This window comes from Atractosteus spatula, unplaced genomic scaffold (assembly GCF_055471065.1).
Source record: "Atractosteus spatula isolate fAtrSpa1 unplaced genomic scaffold, fAtrSpa1.hap1 Scaffold_46, whole genome shotgun sequence".
Classification (NCBI taxonomy): domain Eukaryota; kingdom Metazoa; phylum Chordata; class Actinopteri; order Semionotiformes; family Lepisosteidae; genus Atractosteus; species Atractosteus spatula.
Genome location: NW_028296875.1, coordinates 52,501 through 75,423, shown reverse-complemented (window position 1 = coordinate 75,423; position 22,923 = coordinate 52,501). Strand labels below are relative to the sequence as shown.

The following is a 22,923-nucleotide window of genomic DNA, read 5'->3' as shown; positions in this document are numbered from 1 at the left end:
ACAAATTAAAAATATCTCACCGTGCCAATGTGTCTTCAGGCTTCCCATGTACAAAAAGGCCCAAGGACTCCAGCAGTCTTACAACCACTGTCCTGTTTGCCTCACCAGACACGATCTCTATTCTGTTGTAATCCACGATGACCCCGTTTTTCAGGTGATTTATCATGTCCTTCCTCGCCTGTTGAGAGGTCATCCTGATCTCCTCTGCCGTGGAGAGGCAGAGGAGATAAAAGCTTTATTTTATGATCATTCGTCCAACCACTCCAGAGATTGTCCTTCTCCATTAAACGACTTCCTGGAGACACCGTAATCATATAGGAGCTCTTCTCCCACTACAATCTCTCTTTTTGCCAAGAACAGAATTGTTATGTCAGTCTTTTCGTCAATTACAAAAGATTCTTTAATTGGTCTGAGGTTGGCTTTTTTGTTTGAATGATTTATGCGCCTTCCAATTGTGTCCATATCCGGGTGGCAGGTGCAGTGTTCTTCACGCGAATCAATGCACATTTTTTGTTTAGGTCCATCAAAAAAGAATAGATATCCCATGTCTCCTTCTGCCATCTGTGCCATTAGGGCTTCTCCAGCTGTCTTTGTGATAACCTTGCCATGGTAATCACATACCACCTCTCCCTTCTGGAAACGCCTGGAAGTTATAACCTTCTTCCCTTTCACAGGATCGTCAACGATGTGCAGGCCTCTCCAGGTTTGGAGTTTTACCAGATTTTCAATGTCCTTGCCATTTGGTTGGACTTCTACATGCGGCTTCCAGTTCTGAAGTACCTCGGACACAGCTGGTGTATTGGTTGACCATCCCATTTTTTCTATATAATGGGTCACTTGGCTTTCTGTTGGTAACCGTCTATTGTATTGATCTGTAGTGAGATATCAGAAATCCACCCAAAGAATATATCCAGTAATAGACTCTTGAAATATTACTCTTTAAAAAGGGAAGAAATCCTGTTCTTACCGAATATGTTCTGTTGCCTCCTTTTCCTCTGCTCAGCTCTCCATCTATTGTAACAGTGGCGATCGTGAATGCCGGTCACTCTCAGGCGCTCTTTCTTTCTAGGAGGCTGCCCATCTAATGTCACGGGAAAAATCTGTATCAGCTTCTGGAAGGCTGCAGCATCATCCATCTTTGGGCATCTATATGCAGCAGCTGCCACAGTGGACCTATTTATAAAAAGAAAACTTAAATATCTCAGATCTAAGACAGAGTGGCTAAAAGGTAACTGAAAGAGGGATATTGAATTAAAACTTACCGTATAGCAGCTGTACGTTCTTGTCCATAGCCTGAAGATTGCTCTCCTGATGATGAACTGAAGTTTAAAAAAATATGAGAAATTTATGTTTATCCTAAATATTGACTTTCAAATACTGAATTTGGATATCACTGTGACACTTACAGAGATCCTGCTTCTACAATGCCATGAATTAGTTCGCTGGCTGAGCACATGTCCTCATCTGTCAGCCTTCTGGCTAGGTTTTCAACAGTTCCATTTGAAACACCTAAATAATCATTCAGGACAGTTTTCTGATCAATAGGTAGCTTCTTTATTTCCATTTCAAATGCCCTTCTTGCAACATAGCAAGTAATCAGTGGTAGGTGGTACCTGCAAAACAAACATATATAAAATAGTTGTTTTCAAGCCACAGAAAAGTAAAAAGAAAATACATCAAAATAATTATATAATTCAATTTACTTCTCATGCAGTCTTCGCAGATCATAGGTAGGATTGTGAACTGGTTCTCCTCCTGCATACACAAAAAAATGTTCTATTTCCATCCTGCAGTTTGCATCACAGCGTAAGTTAATGAAGTAGCAGTGAAACATCTGAGAAAATAAAAAAAATAAAAATGCAGTTTAAATGCAGTATTCTTCACATACCATTGAATGCTAAAGACAGTTTTTAGCAATGAAATATCAAAATATAACCTTCAACTCACCTTTTCCTCTTCTTCATTTAGTGCAAAGGAAGCTAGTCGCTGAGTTGCAGCCATGCGCTCTTTGACAGAGATTATTACCCTGTTTTGCCCACTTTTATTCACAACAATTTTTCGCCGTATCCAATCCAGGACCTGAATTCAGAAGATTTTTTTAGTACAAATATTAATTAAAAACAATTTCTCGAAAAGAACATCTATAATCAAAATTCTTGGTTGTATGAAGGGATGCTTACTGTCATATTCTTTACCACCCCTGGGCGCTGAAGGTGCTTCAGCTGGAGAATGGCCTGCAGGTAAAGCATCACAACAATCCGTTCACTTGTGGTGATGTCTGCAGAGGCGTGTGTCTTGCCCAGTATCCGCTGCACATCTTTCTTTGCAACACTCAACACCTTCAAGCAATCGCTTAGTTTAGGTGGAGGACTCTGCAGCTGTGTTAGTCTGGGGGAGAGAGAACAATACTATCAGCCTCCAAAAGGCAAAATTCATGTGTTTGAATAGAAAAGCAAGTACAAGTTGAACCAACATTTAATAAGTAAAGTACCTCTTTCTGGTTATTTCCTGTCTGACACTCTTGTTGTTTCTCTTTTTTATATCCTTTAGATTGCTCTGGAAGTCTATTAAACTCTTAGCTAGACTGGGATCCTCCACTTGCAGGTTAGTGTTTTTTCGGATGAAGAGCAGGAATCTGCTGATATTAATGATATAACCTGCAATGGTCTGGTGAGACAACCCAGTCATCTTCAACTGGGAAACAAATGTCTGCATTTTGGAAAGGTCCTTCAGAAAACTTAAGGAAACATCTGATGGATCCATAAAAAACAGGAACCTGGAGACATTTTCAACCTGAAAAACATATATAGAGAAAGTCATTATTTTTATGACCAACATCCTGTGAAGTTTAAGCCGAGTAAAACCATGTACCAAATACCTACCTCCTTGGAGCAGTTTACCATTCCCAGGCCCTGGATAAGGTATTGTTTAAAGCCAGCCAGGAGAGGAGAATCAAGAGAGTGTTTTCTGTAAAGTCCAGCCAGGGCAACTCTTTTTCGGAGAGCTTTTAGATTACCTTTAACTGACACCCTGTAGATATAAGACACATGGACAATTACATGTATTATAAGTGTTTCCGTTTTCTTAGTTGGCTTCTGGGAGAAAATGGCTTTAGATGTGGCCCTGTGTGAATGTGTATATCTACCAATTCACTGACATCCCAATTAAGGCTACATTTTTTCTTGCCTCTGTGAAACAAAATCTAATTTTATACATACAACGTGCAAATAAAAAATAAAGCACTAGAAACCCTATTGAGCAGAGAGTCTTACTGTTCCCCATCTTCCCCTTCCTCCTCCGCTTCTGCTTCAGTTTCTGGAGCAGCCTCTGGCATCTCTTCCTCCTGGACAGTGGCCTCTTGCTCAGGGCCGCTGGAATGCAGGTAGATTCTTTTCAACATGCTTTTACATAATATGTTGTAACAGTGATTTCAAAAAGAAACTACAGAAGCCTTACATATTAAAAATATCTCACCGTGCCAATGTGTCTTCAGGCTTCCCACGTACAAAAAGGCCCGAGGACTCTAGCAGTCTTACAACCGCTATCCTGTTTGCCTCACCAGACACAATTTCTATTCTGTGGTAATCCACGATGACCCCGTTCTTCAGGTGATTCATCATGTCCTCCCTCGCCTGTTGAGAGGCCATCCTGATCTCTTCTGCCGTGGCGTGCTTCATACACGCCCTCTTCAAGTGAGCAGGAAGCTGATCAAAAGTATTCAGGCACATCTTGCACACCAGGGGAATCCTCGCGGGTTTCCTTTGAAAATAAATTATACCATCTGTGTATAGAAACAAGCTAAGACTGATTTCTTAAATTATCCTTAATTTTCTCTCTCATAGTTTGAGCATAATGATTTCATTGTATTTATATAAGAATTGGTCATTGCTCCAAAATAAATAATGGTTTCATAAAAAAGTGAACACTTACTTGGTCTCAGTCACAGACTTTCCAATAGGAGCCATTGTGGAGTTCAGCAACTGCAGGTCCTAGAAGTGGGGAAGGAATTTTAAAAGAGAAATTGAATTACAATACAGAAGGAATGGCTGAGGGATCACTGAAATATATATATATACAAATTCCAAAGACTGAGTCCATATAGAAACAACTACCTTTCATATTCAGTATAAGATGGAAGATGAATTGGCCCTGAAAATCCACTGCAATGAGAAACTGCTCATGCCATTGCATATGAACAAACATACATTCTCATCTATATTCATTTGCAGTTACACTATTGCAATTAATCAATTAATCACATGATGAGATTCTTGATATTAGATTAGTAAAAACAATATCAATGCACTGAGAGACGCTTAAGAATAAAGATGCATCTGCCTGACTGCATATTAGTTTTAAAAGGTTATCAGCAAATGCATTTAAAAGTAAAAATATAAAGTCTTACCTCTTGATCGTAGTGGTGATTCAATATCCAGGACCTTAGTCAAGTCTCAGAGTTACTGTACCTCCTGTCTCGATTGCAGGTGAAAAGTGAAAGTTATATTGCACTCAGCAGAAAGTTACCCCGAGCAAAGACTCCACCCCTCCCAGAAAACAGCACTCCCCTTTGGCAAAGCAGTGGGTGGAGGAAGCCTTTGCTACCATTATCAAACACAGAAATCGTTATAATTTAATTTTAAAAACATGGCTAAGCATGGGTTTAAAGTATATTCAACGGTGCAAGTGCATTCAAAGAAATAGAGTTTCCCAAGCCCTCAGAAAGAATTGCCATTTCTAAAGATGTCTAGTTTCAAGCATTAACATCCAAAGTACCTGTCTTAGCTGGAGCAGGGAGTTTGCTAAGCCACCTGAAAGAATTACCATATCCAAAGATGTCTAGCTTCAAGCATTAACATCCAAAGTACCTGTCTTAGCTGGGCCAGGTAGTTTGCCAAGCCATGTGAAAGAATTACCATTTCCAAAGAAGTCTGTTGTAAGCCAGGTTCAATCATGACCATCCAAAGTACCGGTCGTCCCTTGGGGCGAGAGGGTTTCCTGTGTGTCTAGGATGTGTACTTCCCTTAAATAAAGGGTGAATATGGGTACCATAGGTATTAAATCTCTCAAAGCTCAGAGTTAAACTAAAAAACCCTTGGTAAGTGTGTTATAACATGGATGGGTATTTATAGTCCAGTGCCTCCTATTTGGTGTCCCCTGAAGGCGTTTTGAACCCAGCAGGTGACACTGATTTAGTTTTACTTGGCCCTGATTATACAATAAAGGATAAGTAACCAGAAAGAGGTGGTATTTCGATTTTACAGTACATAAAAAAATACATACTTTCCACAGCTCAGCATGCACATGCTATTAGATTAGATATTAGATATTAGATTAATAAAAAATATCAAGGCACTGAGGCTAATTAATAAAGATGCTTTTGACTGACTGGACCTTGGAGCAAGGTGTGTAAATTACAACAGACATCTTTAGAAATGGTAATTCTTTCAGGTGGCTTGGCAAATTTACTGCCCCACCTAAGACAGGTACTTTGGATGTTAATGCTTGAAACTAGACATCACAACTGATCGTATTTTACTAGAGATTCTGTTTGGGATTCAGATGTGCATTCGGACAGCAATCCCTTTCAAGAAATGATACGTTCTGGATGAGGTCAAAGGTGCTGGAACACTGTATTTAGGATGCGATTGTGTGTCTCCTGCTTCAACGCAGTGATATACTGTATATTGATGTGCTCCTGTAATTTCTTGGTACATGCCCAGGGCAGTAAGCAGTCTGAGGATTTATTTCCAGACGGCATAGAGCAGTGAAGCAGTGAAGTAGTGCAACACACTGGATCATTATATTATTAGAATCTATTTGTTTAACATGCACGGGTCTGTCTCAATGGATGCAGTGCTCCTGAAAGGGCTCTCAAACCCTGCATTTCAGATGCCTAGCTGTATCCCTCACATGTGGCACCTCAGAATGACTTCTACTTTATTCTACTTAAATTATTACATTATACACAATTTGAGTTCATTTTTAAAAGTAAAGGGTAATGAAAGGAATGAAAGATATGTAGCAATCACATTGTAACAGGGGTGACAGTGACTTTTTGCTTGTACTAAGCATTAGTACCTAAGTCCACTAGTGGACTTCTGGTACCTTTAGGGTACGGTGTTCCCTGAAGGGCTCTCAAACCCCGCATTTCAGATGCCCAGCTGTATCGCTGATGTGTTGCACCTCAGAATCACTTTTAAACCTTACATCTGGTATCTTTAATCCCTATTGCTCAACACATGGTGAAAGTATTGCATACATGTGTCTGAAAATGAGCAATGGGCCCCTGAGAGACTCATTTGCCTGATTCACAAATGATCACATTTGACTAGAGATTCTGTTTGGGATTCAGTTGTGCATTCTGACAGCAATCCCTTTCAAAAAACGATACATTCTGGATGAGTTCAAAGGTGCAGGAACACTGTATTTAGGATGTGTTTGCAGATATTCTGTGTCTCTAGCTTCAACACAGTGATATTCTTGATATTAGATTAGTAAAAACAATATCAATGCACTGAGAGACGCTTAAGAATAAAGATGCATCTGCCTAACTGCATATTAGTTTTAAAAGGTTATCAGCAAATGCATTTAAAAGTAAAAATGTAAAGTCTTACCTCTTGATCGTAGTGGTGATTCAATATCCAGGACCTTAGTCAAGTCTCAGAGTTACTGTACCTCCTGTCTCGATTGCAGGTGAAAAGTGAAAGGTATATTGCACTCAGCAGAAAGTTACCCCGAGCAAAGACTCTACCCATCCCAGAAAACAGCACTCCCCTTTGGCAAAGCAGTGGGTGGAGGAAGCCTTTGCTACCATTATCAAACACAGAAATCGTTATAATTTAATTTTAAAAACATGGCTAAGCATGGGTTTAAAGTATATTCAACGGTGCAGGTGCATTCAAAGAAATAGAGTTTCCCAAGCCCTCAGAAAGAATTACCATTTCTAAAGATGTCTAGTTTCAAGCATTAACATCCAAACTACCTGTCTTAGCTGGAGCAGGGAGCTTGCTAAGCAACCTGAAAGAATTACCATATCCAAAGATGTCTAGTTTCAAGCATTAACATCCAAAGTACCTGTCTTAGCTGGGCCAGGTAGTTTGCCAAGCCATGTGAAAGAATTACCATTTCCAAAGAAGTCTGTTGTAAGCCAGGTTCAATCATGACCATCCAAAGTACTGGTCGTCCCTTGGGGCGAGAGGGTTTCCTGTGTGTCTAGGATGTGTACTTCCCTTAAATAAAGGGTGAATATGGGTACCATAGGTATTAAATATCTCAAAGCTCAGAGTTAAACTAAAAAACCCTTGGTGAGTGTGTTATAACATGGATGGGTATTTATAGTCCAGTGCCTCCTATTTGGTGTCTCCTGAAGGCGTTTTGAACCCAGCAGGTGACACTGATTTAGATTTATTTGGCCCTGATTATACAATAAAGGATAAGTAATCAGAAAGAGGAGGTATTTCGATTTTACAGTACATAAAAAATACATACATTCCACAGCTCAGCATGCACATGGTGATATTCCTGATATTAGATTAATTAAAAATATCAAGGCACTGAGGCTAATTAACAAAGATGCTTTTGACTGACTGGACCTTGGAGCAAGGTGTGTAAATTACAACAGACATCTTTAGAAAAAGTAATTCTTTCAGGTGGCTTGGCAAATTTACTGCCCCACCTAAGACAGATACTTTGGATGTTAATGCTTGAAACTAGATATCACAACTGATCGTATTTTACTAGAGATTCTGTTTGGGATTCAGATGTGCATTCGGACAGCAATCCCTTTCAAGAAATGATACGTTCTGGATGAGGTCAAAGGTGCTGGAACACTGTATTTAGGATGCGATTGTGTGTCTCCTGCTTCAACGCAGTGATATACTGTATATAGATGTGCTCCTGTAATTTCTTGGTACATGCCCAGGGCAGTAAGCAGTCTGAGGATTTATTTCCAGACGGCATAGAGCAGTGAAGCAGTGAAGTAGTGCAACACACTGGATCATTATATGATTAGAATCTATTCTACTTAAATTATTACATTATACACAATTTGAGTTCATTTTAAAAAGTAAAAGGTAATGAAAGGAATGCATTTTCATAAGAAAGATAATATCGATATGCATGTGATAATCGTCCTTATATCATGTAGTGCGTCATTTGCACACTTTGTGGGCTTGAAATACAAAGAAAATCATGTTCTATGGTACAAGATAAATACAAAACTTAAGCTTGTTTAAATTAGATTTGTTTATAAAGCATAAGCATTACATTACATTAATATATGTGAAAATAACATTTTAGAATCATACGTTTAGTATATTTAGTCCCTAATGCTGAAGGAAATGATCATTTGTTTAACATGCACAGGTGTGTCTCAAAGGATGCATTGCTCCTGAAGGGCTCTCAAACCCTGCATTTCAGATGCCTAGCTGTATCCTTCAAATGTGGCACCTCAGAATGACTTCTAACCTTACCTGTGGTGTCTATAATCCCTATTGCTTAATGCATGGTGAAAGCTTTGTATATATGTGTCTAACAATAAGGAATGGGCCCCTGTGACACTCATTTGCCTGTTTCACAAATTATCATATTTTACTAGAGATTCTGTTTGGGATTCAGATGTGCATTTGGACAGCAATCCCTTTCGAAGAATGTTACGTTCTGGATGAGGTCAAAGGTGCAAGAACACTGTGTTTAGGATGTGTTTGCAGTGATTCTGTGTCTCTAGCTTCAACACAGTGATATATATATATATATGCTCAGTGATTTATAGGTACATGCCCAGGGCAATAAGTAGACTGAGGATTTATTTCCAGACGGCATAGAGCTTTGATGCAGTGAAGTAGTGCAACACACTTTATCATTACATTATAAGAATCTATTCTACTTAAATCATTAGGTAGGTTAGGGTTACGGTTAGGTGCAGGAGCACTGTATTTAGGATGTGTTTATATATATATATGCTCACTGATTTTTTGGTACATGCCCAGGGCAATAATCATTATGAGGATTTATTTCCAGATGTGCTAGAGGTAGTGTTGTGAAATACTTCATCACACTGGATTGCAGGTTTAAACCCCCTGCACTCTTACTCCTTAAAAACCAACAAATGCAGATATGTAGCAATCACATTGTAACAGGGATGACTGTGACTTAATTCTTGTACTAGTAAACTTCTGGTACCTTTAGGGTACGGTGTTCCCTGAAGGGCTCTCAAACCCCGCATTTCAGATGCCTAGCTGTATCGCTGATGTGTTGCACCTCAGAATCACTTTTAAACCTTACCTCTGGTATCTTTAATCCCTATTGCTCAACGCATGGTGAAAGTATCGCATACATGTGTCTGAAAATGAGCAATGGGCCCCTGAGAGACTCATTTGCCTGTTTCACAAATGATCATATTTGACTAGAGATTCTGTTTGGGATTCAGTTGTGCATTCTGACAGCAATCCCTTTCAAGAAATGATACGCTCTGGATGAGGTCAAAGGTGCTGGAACACTGTATTTCGGATGCGATTGTGTGTCTCCTGTAATGTCTTGGTACATGCCCAGGGCAGTGGCATATATAGATGTGCTCCTGTAATGTCTTGGTACATGCCCAGGGCAGTAAGCAGTCTGAGGATTTATTTCCAGACGGCATAGAGCAGTGAAGCAGTGAAGTAGTGCAACACACTGGATCATTATATTATTAGAATGTATTTGTTTAACATGCACGGGTCTGTCTCAATGGATGCAGTGCTCCTTAAAGGGCTCTCAAACCCTGCATTTCAGATGCCTAGCTGTATCCCTCACATGTGGCACCTCAGAATGACTTCTACTTTATTCTACTTAAATTATTACATTATACACAATTTGAGTTCATTTTTAAAAGTAAAAGGTAATGAAAGGAATGGAAGATATGTAGCAATCACATTGTAACAGGGGTGGCAGTGACTTAATGCTTGTACTAAGCATTAGTACCTAAGTCCACTAGTGGACTTCTGGTACCTTTAGGGTACGGTGTTCCCTGAAGGGCTCTCAAACCCCGCATTTCAGATGCCTAGCTGTATCGCTGATGTGTTGCACCTCAGAATCACTTTTAAACCTTACATCTGGTATCTTTAATCCCTATTGCTCAACGCATGTTAAAAGTATTGCATACATGTGTCTGAAAAAGAGCAATGGGCCCCTGAGAGACTCATTTGCCTGTTTCACAAATGAACATATTTGACTAGAGATTCTGTTTGGGATTCAGTTGTGCATTCTGACTGCAATCCCTTTCAAAAAACGATACATTCTGGATGAGTTCAAAGTTGCAGGAACACTGTATTTATGATGTGTTTGCAGTTATTCTGTGTCTCTAGCTTCAACACAGTGATATATATATATATGCTCACTGATTTTTTGGTACATGCCCAGGGCAATAATCATTATGAGGATTTATTTCCAGATGTGCTAGAGGTAGTGTTGTGAAATACTTCATCACACTGGATTGCAGGTTTAAACCCCCTGCACTCTTACTCCTTAAAAACCAACAAATGGAGATATGTAGCAATCACATTGTAACAGGGGTTACAGTGACTTAATGTTTGCACTAGTAAACTTCTGGTACCTTTAGGGTACGGTGTTCCTTGAAGGGCTCTCAAACCCCGCATTTCAGATGCCTAGCTGTATCGCTGATCTGTTGCACCTCAGAATCACTTTTAAACCTTACATCTGGTATCTTTAATCCCTATTGCTCAACGCATGGTAAAAGTATTGCATACATGTGTCTGAAAATGAGCAATGGGCCCCAGAGAGACTCATTTGCCTGTTTCACAAATGAACATATTTGACTAGAGATTCTGTTTGGGATTCAGTTGTGCATTCTGACTGCAATCCCTTTCAAAAAACGATACATTCTGGATGAGTTCAAAGTTGCAGGAACACTGTATTTATGATGTGTTTGCAGTTATTCTGTGTCTCTAGCTTCAACACAGTGATATATATATATATATGCTCACTGATTTTTTGGTACATGCCCAGGGCAATAATCATTATGAGGATTTATTTCCAGATGTGCTAGAGGTAGTGTTGTGAAATACTTCATCACACTGGATTGCAGGTTTAAACCCCCTGCACTCTTACTCCTTAAAAACCAACAAATGCAATTTACGAATGCAATACGAATGCCCCCGGCCGTCCCTCTTAATCATGGCCCCAGAGGACAAGATGCAAAGGAAAAGCTACAAACCCTGACAGCTACTCACCCAGCCATCCCCCACAGCTGCCAATCTCCAACACCTCCCCCATTAACACCTCCAGCACTGAAAGTGCTATGTGCACCATCCCCCAGGCCAGGCTGACCAGGCCAGTGCAACACACTTGATCATTATATTATTAGAATCTATTCTACTTAAATTATTACATTCTACACAATTGGAGTTCATTTTAAAAGTAAATGGTAATGAAAGGAATGCATTTTCATAAGAAAGATAATACCGATATGCATGTGATAATCTTCCTTATATCATGTAGTGCGTCATTTGGTCACTTTGTGAGCTTGAAATACAAAGAAAATCATGTTCAATGGTACAAGATAAATACAAATCTTAAGCTTTTATTTTAATTAGATTTGTTTATAAAGCATAAGCAATCATTTATTACATTAATATATGTGAAAATAACGTTTTAGCATCATACGTTTAGTATATTTAGTCTCTAATGCTGAAAGAAATGATCATTTGTTTAACATGCACGGGTCTGTCTCAATGGATGCAGTGCTCCTGAAAGGGCTCTCAAACCCTACATTTCAGATGCTTAGCTGTATCCCTCACATGTGGCACCTCAGAATGACTTCTACTTTATTCTACTTAAATTATTACATTATACACAATTTGAGTTCATTTTAAAAAGTAAAAGGTAATGAAAGGAATGGAAGATATGTAGCAATCACATTGTAACAGAGGTGACAGTGACTTAATGCTTGTATTAAGCATTAGTACCTAAGTCCACTAGTGGACTTCTGGTACCCTTAGGGTACGGTGCTCCCTGAAGGGCTCTCAAACCCCGCATTTCAGATGCCTAGCTGTATCGCTGATGTGTTGCACCTCAGAATCACTTTTAAACCTTACCTCTGGTATCTTTAATCCCTATTGCTCAACGCATGGTAAAAGTATCGCATACATGTGTCTGAAAATGAGCAATGGGCCCCTGAGAGACTCATTTGCCTGTTTCACAAATGATCATATTTGACTACAGATTCTGTTTGGGATTCAGTTGTGCATTCTGACAGCAATCCCTTTCAAAAAACGATACATTCTGGATGAGTTCAAAGGTGCAGGAACACTGTATTTAGGATGTGTTTGCAGTTATTCTGTATCTCTAGCTTCAACACAGTGATATATATATATGCTCCCTGATCTTTTGGTACATGCCCAGGGCAATAATCATTATGAGGTTTTATTTCCAGATGTGCTAGAGGTAGTGTTGTGAAATACTTCATCACACTGGATTGCAGGTTTAAACCCCCTGCACTATTACTCCTTAAAAACCAACAAATACAATTTACGAATGCAATACGAATGCCCCCGGCCGTCCCTCTTAATCATGGCCACAGAGGACAAGATGCAAAGGAAAAGCTACAAACCCTGATAGCTACTCACCCAGCCATCCCCCACAGCTGCCAATCTCCAACACCTCCCCCATTAACACCTCCAGCACTGAAAGTGCTATGTGCACCATCCCCCAGGCCAGGCTGACCAGGCCAGTGCAACATACTGGATCATTATATTATTGGAATCTATTCTACTTAAATTATTACATTCTACACAATTGGAGTTCATTTTAAAAGTAAAAGGTAATGAAAGGAATGCATTTTCATAAGAAAGATAATACCGATATGCATGTGATAATCTTCCTTATATCATGTAGTGCGTCATTTGGTCACTTTGTGAGCTTGAAATACAAAGAAAATCATGTTCTATGGTAAAAGATAAATACAAAACTTAAGCTTTTATTTTAATTAGATTTGTTTATAAAGCATAAGCAATCATTTATTACATTAATATATGTGAAAATAACGTTTTAGCATCATACGTTTAGTATATTTAGTCTCTAATGCTGAAAGAAATGATCATTTGTTTAACATGCACGGGTCTGTCTCAATGGATGCAGTGCTCCTGAAAGGGCTCTCAAACCCTACATTTCAGATGCTTAGCTGTATCCCTCACATGTGGCACCTCAGAATGACTTCTACTTTATTCTACTTAAATTATTACATTATACACAATTTGAGTTCATTTTAAAAAGTAAAAGGTAATGAAAGGAATGGAAGATATATAGCAATCACATTGTAACAGGAGTGACAGTGACTTAATGCTTGTATTAAGCATTAGTACCTAAGTCCACTAGTGGACTTCTGGTACCTTTAGGGTACGGTGCTCCCTGAAGGGCTCTCAAACCCCGCATTTCAGATGCCTAGCTGTATCGCTGATGTGTTGCACCTCAGAATAACTTTTAAACCTTACCTCTGGTATCTTTAATCCCTATTGCTCAAGCATGGTAAAAGTATCGCATACATGTGTCTGAAAATGAGCAATGGGCCCCTGAGAGACTCATTTGCCTGTTTCACAAATGAACATATTTGACTAGAGATTCTGTTTGGGATTCAGTTGTGCATTCTGACTGCAATCCCTTTCAAAAAACGATACATTCTGGATGAGTTCAAAGTTGCAGGAACACTGTATTTAGGATGTCTTTGCAGATATTCTGTGTCTCTAGCTTCAACACAGTGATATATATATATGCTCACTGATTTTTTGGTACATGCCCAAGTCAATAATCATTATGAGGATTTATTTCCAGATGTGCTAGAGGTAGTGTTGTGAAATACTTCATCACACTGGATTGCAGGTTTAAACCCCCTGCACTCTTACTCCTTAAAAACCAACAAATGCAGATATGTAGCAATCACATTGTAACAGGGGTGACAGTGACTTAATGCTTGTACTAAGCATTAGTACCAAAGTCCACTAGTGGACTTCTGGTACCTTTAGGGTACGGTGTTCCTTGAAGGGCTCTCAAACCCCGCATTTCAGATGCCTAGCTGTATCGCTGATGTGTTGCACCTCAGAATCACTTTTAAACCTTACATCTGGTATCTTTAATCCCTATTGCTCAACACATGGTGAAAGTATCGCATACATGTGTCTGAAAATGAGCAATGGGCCCCTGAGAGACTCATTTGCCTGTTTCACAAATGATCACATTTGACTAGAGATTCTGTTTGGGATTCAGTTGTGCATTCTGACAGCAATCCCTTTCAAAAAACGATACATTCTGGATGAGTTCAAAGGTGCAGGAACACTGTATTTAGGATGTCTTTGCAGATATTCTGTGTCTCTAGCTTCAACACAGTGATATATATATATATGCTCACTGATTTTTTGGTACATGCCAAGGGCAATAATCATTATGAGGATTTATTTCCAGATGTGCTAGAGGTAGTGTTGTGAAATACTTCAACACACTGGATTGCGGGTTTAAACCCCCTGCACTCTTACTCGTTAAAAACCAACAAATGCAATTCACTACTAAAAATTACTGCATTTTCTCCTAGAAAGAGCTCTCAATTAATGAAATGCCCCATTGAACTGGCCCTGATTATACAATGCAAGGAGAAGTCTTCTAAGCCAATACTTGTAACCAGAAAGAGGCTGTATTTCAATTATACAATATACAAAACAATACCATTTAACACAAAGATATAGTCCACACCTCAGCATGCACATGATGAGATTCTTGATATTAGATTAGTAAAAACAATATCAATGCACTGAGAGACGCTTAAGAATAAAGATGCATCAGCCTGACTGCATATTAGTTTTAAAGGGTTATCAGCTAATGCATTTAAAAGAAAAAATGTAAAGTCTTACCTCTTGATCGTAGTGGTGATTCAATATCCAGGACCTTAGTCAAGTCTCAGAGTTACTGTACCTCCTGTCTCAATTACAGGTGAAAAGTGAAAGGTATATTGCACTCAGCAGAAAGTTACCCCGAGCAAAGATTCCACCCATCCCAGAAAACAGCACTCCCCTTTGGCAAAGCAGTGGGTGGAGGAAGCCTTTGCTACCATTATCAAACACAGAAATCGTTATAATTTAATTTTAAAAACATGGCTAAGCATGGGTTTAAAGTATATTCAACGGTGCAGGTGCATTCAAAGAAATAGAGTTTCCCAAGCCCTCAGAAAGAATTACCATTTCTAAAGATGTCTAGTTTCAAGCATTAACATCCAAACTACCTGTCTTAGCTGGAGCAGGGAGTTTGCTAAGCCACCTGAAAGAATTACCATATCCAAAGATGTCTAGTTTCAAGCATTACCATCCAAAGTACCTGTCTTAGCTGGGCCAGGTAGTTTGCCAAGCCATGTGAAAGAATTACCATTTCCAAAGAAGTCTGTTGTAAGCCAGGTTCAATCATGACCATCCAAAGTACCGGTCGTCCCTTTGGGCGAGAGGGTTTCCTGTGTGTCTAGGATGTGTTCTTCCCTTAAACTTGGCCCTGATTATACAATAAAGGATAAGTAACCAGAAAGAGGTGGTATTTCAATTTTACAGTACATAAAAAATACATATATTCCACAGCTCAGCGTGCACATGGTGAGATTCCTGATATTAGATTAATAAAAAATATCAAGGTACTGAAGCTAATTAATAAAGATGCTTTTGACTGACTGGACCTTGGAGCAAGGTGTGTAAATTACAACAGACATTTGTAGAAATGGTAATTCTTTCAGGTGGCTTGGCAAATTTACTGCCCCACCTAAGACAGGTACTTTGGATGTTAATGCTTGAAACTAGACATCACAACTGATCGTATTTTACTAGAGATTCTGTTTAGGATTCAGATGTGCATTCGGACAGCAATCCCTTTCAAGAAATGATACGTTCTGGATGAGGTCAAAGGTGCTGGAACACTGTATTTAGGATGCGATTGTGTGTCTCCTGCTTCAACGCAGTGATATACTGTATATTGATGTGTTCCTGTAATTTCTTGGTACATGCCCAGGGCAGTAAGCAGTCTGAGGATTTATTTCCAGACGGCATAGAGCAGTGAAGCAGTGAACTAGTGCAACACACTGGATCATTATATGATTAGAATCTATTCTACTTAAATTATTACATTATACACAATTTGAGTTCATTTTAAAAAGTAAAAGGTAATGAAAGGAATGCATTTTCATAAGAAAGATAATATCGATATGCATGTGATAATCGTCCTTATATCATGTAGTACGTCATTTGCACACTTTGTGGGCTTGAAATACAAAGAAAATCATGTTCTATGGTACAAGATAAATACAAAACTTAAGCTTTTTTTAATTAGATTTGTTTATAAAGCATAAGCATTACATTACATTAATATATGTGAAAATAACATTTTAGAATCATACGTTTAGTATATTTAGTCCCTAATGCTGAAGGAAATGATCATTTGTTTAACATGCACAGGTGTGTCTCAAAGGATGCATTGCTCCTGAAGGGCTCTTAAACCCTGCATTTCAGATGCCTAGCTGTATCCTTCAAATGTGGCACCTCAGAATGACTTCTAACCTTACCTGTGGTGTCTATAATCCCTATTGCTTAATGCATGGTGAAAGCTTTGTATATATGTGTCTAACAATAAGGAATGGGCCCCTGTGACACTCATTTGCCTGTTTCACAAATTATCATATTTTACTAGAGATTCTGTTTGGGATTCAGATGTGCATTTGGACAGCAATCCCTTTCGAAGAATGTTACGTTCTGGATGAGGTCAAAGGTGCAAGAACACTGTGTTTAGGATGTGTTTGCAGTGATTCTGTGTCTCTAGCTTCAACACAGTGATATATATATATATGCTCAGTGATTTATAGGTACATGCCCAGGGCAATAAGTAGACTGAGGATTTATTTCCAGACGGCATAGAGCTTTGATGCAGTGAAGTAGTGCAACACACTTTATCATTACATTATAAGAATCTATTCTACTTAAATCATTAGGTAGGTTAGGGTTACTGTTAGGTGCAGGAGCACTGTATTTAGGATGTGTTTATATATATATATGCTCACTGATTTTTTGGTACATGCCCAGGGCAATAATCATTATGAGGATTTATTTCCAGATGTGCTAGAGGTAGTGTTGTGAAATACTTCATCACACTGGATTGCAGGTTTAAACCCCCTGCACTCTTACTCCTTAAAAACCAACAAATGCAGATATGTAGCAATCACATTGTAACAGGGATGACTGTGACTTAATTCTTGTACTAGTAAACTTCTGGTACCTTTAGGGTACGGTGTTCCCTGAAGGGCTCTCAAACCCCGCATTTCAGATGCCTAGCTGTATCGCTGATGTGTTGCACCTCAGAATCACTTTTAAACCTTACCTCTGGTATCTTTAATCCCTATTGCCCAACGCATGGTGAAAGTATTGCATAGATGTGTCTGAAAATGAGCAATGGGCCCCTGAGAGACTCATTTGCCTGTTTCACAAATGATCATATTTGACTAGAGATTCTGTTTGGGATTCAGTTGTGCATTCTGACAGCAATCCCTTTCAAGAAATGATACGTTCTGGATGAGGTCAAAGGTGCTGGAACACTGTATTTCGGATGCGATTGTGTGTCTCCTGTAATGTCTTGGTACATGCCCAGGGCAGTGGCATATATAGATGTGCTCCTGTAATGTCTTGGTACATGCCCAGGGCAGTAAGCAGTCTGAGGATTTATTTCCAGACGGCATAGAGCAGTGAAGCAGTGAAGTAGTGCAACACACTGGATCATTATATTATTAGAATGTATTTGTTTAACATGCACGGGTCTGTCTCAATGGATGCAGTGCTCCTTAAAGGGCTCTCAAACCCTGCATTTCAGATGCCTAGCTGTATCCCTCACATGTGGCACCTCAGAATGACTTCTACTTTATTCTACTTAAATTATTACATTATACACAATTTGAGTTCATTTTTAAAAGTAAAAGGTAATGAAAGGAATGGAAGATATGTAGCAATCACATTGTAACAGGGGTGGCAGTGACTTAATGCTTGTACTAAGCATTAGTACCTAAGTCCACTAGTTGACTTCTGGTACCTTTAGGGTACGGTGTTCCCTGAAGGGCTCTCAAACCCCGCATTTCAGATGCCTAGCTGTATCGCTGATGTGTTGCACCTCAGAATCACTTTTAAACCTTACATCTGGTATCTTTAATCCCTATTGCTCAACGCATGGTAAAAGTATTGCATACATGTGTCTGAAAAAGAGCAATGGGCCCATGAGAGACTCATTTGCCTGTTTCACAAATGAACATATTTGACTAGAGATTCTGTTTGGGATTCAGTTGTGCATTCTGACTGCAATCCCTTTCAAAAAACGATACATTCTGGATGAGTTCAAAGTTGCAGGAACACTGTATTTATGATGTGTTTGCAGTTATTCTGTGTCTCTAGCTTCAACACAGTGATATATATATATATATGCTCACTGATTTTTTGGTACATGCCCAGGGCAATAATCATTATGAGGATTTATTTCCAGATGTGCTAGAGGTAGTGTTGTGAAATACTTCATCACACTGGATTGCAGGTTTAAACCCCCTGCACTCTTACTCCTTAAAAACCAACAAATGCAGACACACATTCGCATCCGAAATACAGTGTTCCAGCACCTTTGACCTCATCCAGAACGTATCATTTCTTGAAAGGGATTGCTGTCCGAATGCACATCTGAATCCCAGAGAGAATCTCTAGTAAAATACGATCAGTTGTGATGTCTAGTTTCAAGCATTAACATCCAAAGTATCTGTCTTAGGTGGGGCAGTAAATTTGCCAAGCCACCTGAAAGATTTACCATTTCTAAAGATGTCTGTTGTAATTTACACACCTTGCTCCAAGGTCCAGTCAGTCAAAAGCATCTTTATTAATTAGCCTCAGTGCCTTGATATTTTTAATTAATCTAATATCAGGAATGTGATATTGTAACACTGTGGAATGTATGTATTTTTTATGTACTGTAAAATCGAAATACCACCTCTTTCTGGTTACTTATCCTTTATTGTATAATCAGGGCCAAGTTTAAGGGAAGAACACATCCTAGACACACAGGAAACCCTCTCGCCCAAAGGGACGACCGGTACTTTGGATGGTCATGATTGAACCTGGCTTACAACAGACTTCTTTGGAAATGGTAATTCTTTCACATGGCTTGGCAAACTACCTGGCCCAGCTAAGACAGGTACTTTGGATGGTAATGCTTGAAACTAGACATCTTTGGATATGGTAATTCTTTCAGGTGGCTTAGCAAACTCCCTGCTCCAGCTAAGACAGGTAGTTTGGATGTTAATGCTTGAAACTAGACATCTTTAGAAATGGTAATTCTTTCTGAGGGCTTGGGAAACTCTATTTCTTTGAATGCACCTGCACCGTTGAATATACTTTAAACCCATGCTTAGCCATGTTTTTAAAATTAAATTATAACGATTTCTGTGTTTGATAATGGTAGCAAAGGCTTCCTCCACCCACTGCTTTGCCAAAGGGGAGTGCTGTTTTCTGGGATGGGTGGAATCTTTGCTCGGGGTAACTTTCTGCTGAGTGCAATATACCTTTCACTTTTCACCTGTAATTGAGACAGGAGGTACAGTAACTCTGAGACTTGACTAAGGTCCTGGATATTGAATCACCACTACGATCAAGAGGTAAGACTTTACATTTTTTCTTTTAAATGCATTTGCTGATAACCCTTTAAAACTAATATGCAGTCAGGCTGATGCATCTTTATTCTTAAGCGTCTCTCAGTGCATTGATATTGTTTTTACTAATCTAATATCAAGAATCTCATCATGTGCATGCTGAGGTGTGGACTATATCTTTGTGTTAAATGGTATTGTTTTGTATATTGTATAATTGAAATACAGCCTCTTTCTGGTTACAAGTATTGGCTTAGAAGACTTCTCCTTGCATTGTATAATCAGGGCCAGTTCAATGGGGCATTTCATTAATTGAGAGCTCTTTCTAGGAGAAAATGCAGTAATTTTTAGTAGTGAATTGCATTTGTTGGTTTTTAACGAGTAAGAGTGCAGGGGGTTTAAACCCGCAATCCAGTGTGTTGAAGTATTTCACAACACTACCTCTAGCACATCTGGAAATAAATCCTCATAATGATTATTGCCCTTGGCATGTACCAAAAAATCAGTGAGCATATATATATATATCACTGTGTTGAAGCTAGAGACACAGAATATCTGCAAAGACATCCTAAATACAGTGTTCCTGCACCTTTGAACTCATCCAGAATGTATCGTTTTTTGAAAGGGATTGCTGTCAGAATGCACAACTGAATCCCAAACAGAATCTCTAGTCAAATGTGATCATTTGTGAAACAGGCAAATGAGTCTCTCAGGGGCCCATTGCTCATTTTCAGACACATGTATGCGATACTTTCACCATGTGTTGAGCAATAGGGATTAAAGATACCAGATGTAAGGTTTAAAAGTGATTCTGAGGTGCAACACATCAGCGATACAGCTAGGCATCTGAAATGCGGGGTTTGAGAGCCCTTCAAGGAACACCGTACCCTAAAGGTACCAGAAGTCCACTAGTGGACTTTGGTACTAATGCTTAGTACAAGCATTAAGTCACTGTCACCCCTGTTACAATGTGATTGCTACATATCTGCATTTGTTGGTTTTTAAGGAGTAAGAGTGCAGGGGGTTTAAACCTGCAATCCAGTGTGATAAAGTATTTCACAACACTACCTCTAGCACATCTGGAAATAAATCCTCATAATGATTATTGACTTGGGCATGTACCAAAAAATCAGTGAGCATATATATATATATCACTGTGTTGAAGCTAGAGACACAGAATATCTGCAAAGACATCCTAAATACAGTGTTCCTGCAACTTTGAACTCATCCAGAATGTATCGTTTTTTGAAAGGGATTGCTGTCAGAATGCACAACTGAATCCCAAACAGAATCTCTAGTCAAATGTGATCATTTGTGAAACAGGCAAATGAGTCTCTCAGGGGCCCATTGCTCATTTTCAGACACATGTATGCGATACTTTCACCATGTGTTGAGCAATAGGGATTAAAGATACCAGAGGTAAGGTTTAAAAGTGATTCTGAGGTGCAACACATCAGCGATACAGCTATGCATCTGAAATGCGGGGTTTGAGAGCCCTTCAGGGAACACTGTACCCTAAAGGTACCAGAAGTCCATTAGTGGACTTAGGTACTAATGCTTAGTACAAGCAAAAAGTCACTGTCACCCCTGTTACAATGTGATTGCTACATATCTTTCATTCCTTTCATTACCTTTTACTTTTAAAAATGAACTCAAATTATGTATAATGTAATAATTTAAGCAGAATAAAGTAGAAGTCATTCTGAGGTGCCACATGTGAGGGATACAGCTAATCATCTGAAATGCAGGGTTTGAGAGCCCTTTCAGGAGCACTGCATCCATTGAGACAGACCCGTGCATGTTAAACAAATAGATTCTAATAATATAATGATCCAGTGTGTTGCACTACTTCACTGCTTCACTGCTCTATGCCGTCTGGAAATATATCCTCAGACTGCTTACTGCCCTGGGCATGTACCAAGACATTACAGGAGCACATCTATATATGCCACTGCGTTGAAGCAGGAGACACACATTCGCATCCGAAATACAGTGTTCCAGCACCTTTGACCTCATCCAGAACGTATCATTTCTTGAAAGGGATTGCTGTCCGAATGCACATCTGAATCCCAAACAGAATCTCTAGTAAAATACGATCATTTGTGAAACAGGCAAATGAGTCTCTCAGGGGCCCATTGCTCATTTTCAGACACATGTATGCAATACTTTTACCATGCGTTGAGCAATAGGGATTAAAGATACCAGAGGTAAGGTTTAAAAGTGATTCTGAGGTGCAACACATCAGCGATACAGCTAGGCATCTGAAATTCGGGGTTTGAGAGCCCTTCAAGGAACAGTTTGAAGTGCAGGAACACTGTGTTTGCAGTTATTCTGTGTCTCTAGCTTCAACACAGTGATATATATATATGCTCACTGATTTTTTGGTACATGCCCAGGGCAATAATCATTATGAGGATTTATTTCCAGAGGTGCTAGAGGTAGTGTTGTGAAATACTTCACTACACTGGATTGCAGGTTTAAACCCCCTGCACTCTTACTCCTTAAAAAACAACAAATGCAGATATGTAGCAATCATATTGTAGCAGACACTCGTTTGCCTTTTTCACAAATGATCATATTTTTCTAGAGATTCTGTTTGGGATACGGATGTGCATTCTGACAGCAATCTCTTTCAAAAAATGATTTTACCTTATCGCGGCTTTGCCCTTCTTGCCTCTTTGGACAAGATCTCCATCTTGTGGTCGTTGTTGGTAATGTCTGGACAATATCTCCATCTTGTGGTCGTTGTTGGTAATGTCTTCTTATGCCCTTTTTTATTTCAATTCTCTATTAGTTGATTCTAGAATCTCTACAATAGAGTTGAAAACATCAGTTTTATAGCAGACAATATGACATTATTTATAGTCCAATTAGGAATTTATTACCCTGTTTTTAACATAATAACAAATTAAAATTGATTTAAACTAAGTTTGGAACACCAGGGAACATAAAAAAAGATTTTTAGGAAAACCATGAGGTTCTCTGTGTCCTATGCCTGTAAGGGGAGGAAGCTAGAATCCTTTGATTTTTCAAAATTTGAAAATAAACATCATATAACAACAGCTTTCATTCCTAGGAGTGAAAAATAACCATTTTTGAAGACATAGTAGTTTCTAAAACACTACAATGAAGTTAAAAACATCAGTTATATTACATTATTTTTAGTGAAATTAGTCATTTATTTCACTATTTTTAAAATAATCTCTAATTAGAAGTGATTAGAATTAAGTTTGGAACAACAAGGA

General features: G+C 38.9%; 1 protein-coding gene across 1 annotated transcript; it reads right to left on the bottom strand.

The window, feature by feature from the left end:
* Positions 1 to 246: 246 nt before the first annotated feature.
* On the bottom strand, positions 247 to 3,965 carry LOC148806851 (uncharacterized). The gene is made up of 12 exons (XM_088909594.1): positions 3,931 to 3,965; positions 3,475 to 3,759; positions 3,273 to 3,371; positions 2,883 to 3,030; positions 2,492 to 2,793; positions 2,181 to 2,388; positions 1,948 to 2,079; positions 1,704 to 1,834; positions 1,407 to 1,613; positions 1,263 to 1,319; positions 968 to 1,173; positions 247 to 872 (listed from the first exon to the last, which is right to left on the bottom strand). The coding sequence occupies exons 1-12, from the start codon at positions 3,963 to 3,965 to the stop codon at positions 247 to 249; spliced, it is 2,436 nt and encodes an 811-aa protein (XP_088765720.1).
* Between the last annotated feature and the right edge of the window lie 18,958 nt (positions 3,966 to 22,923).

Bases quoted from the DNA above. Each gene is read 5' to 3' on its own strand.
- LOC148806851 (XM_088909594.1), bottom strand. From the start codon at position 3,965: ATGGCTCCTATTGGAAAGTCTGTGACTGAGACCAA. The intron at 3,031-3,272 runs GTAAGACTCTCT...TTATATCTACAG, and splicing joins GAAGGGGAAGATGGGGAACA to GGTGTCAGTTAAAGGTAATC. The intron at 873-967 runs GTAAGAACAGGA...ATCTCACTACAG, and splicing joins GAGGCAACAGAACATATTCG to ATCAATACAATAGACGGTTA.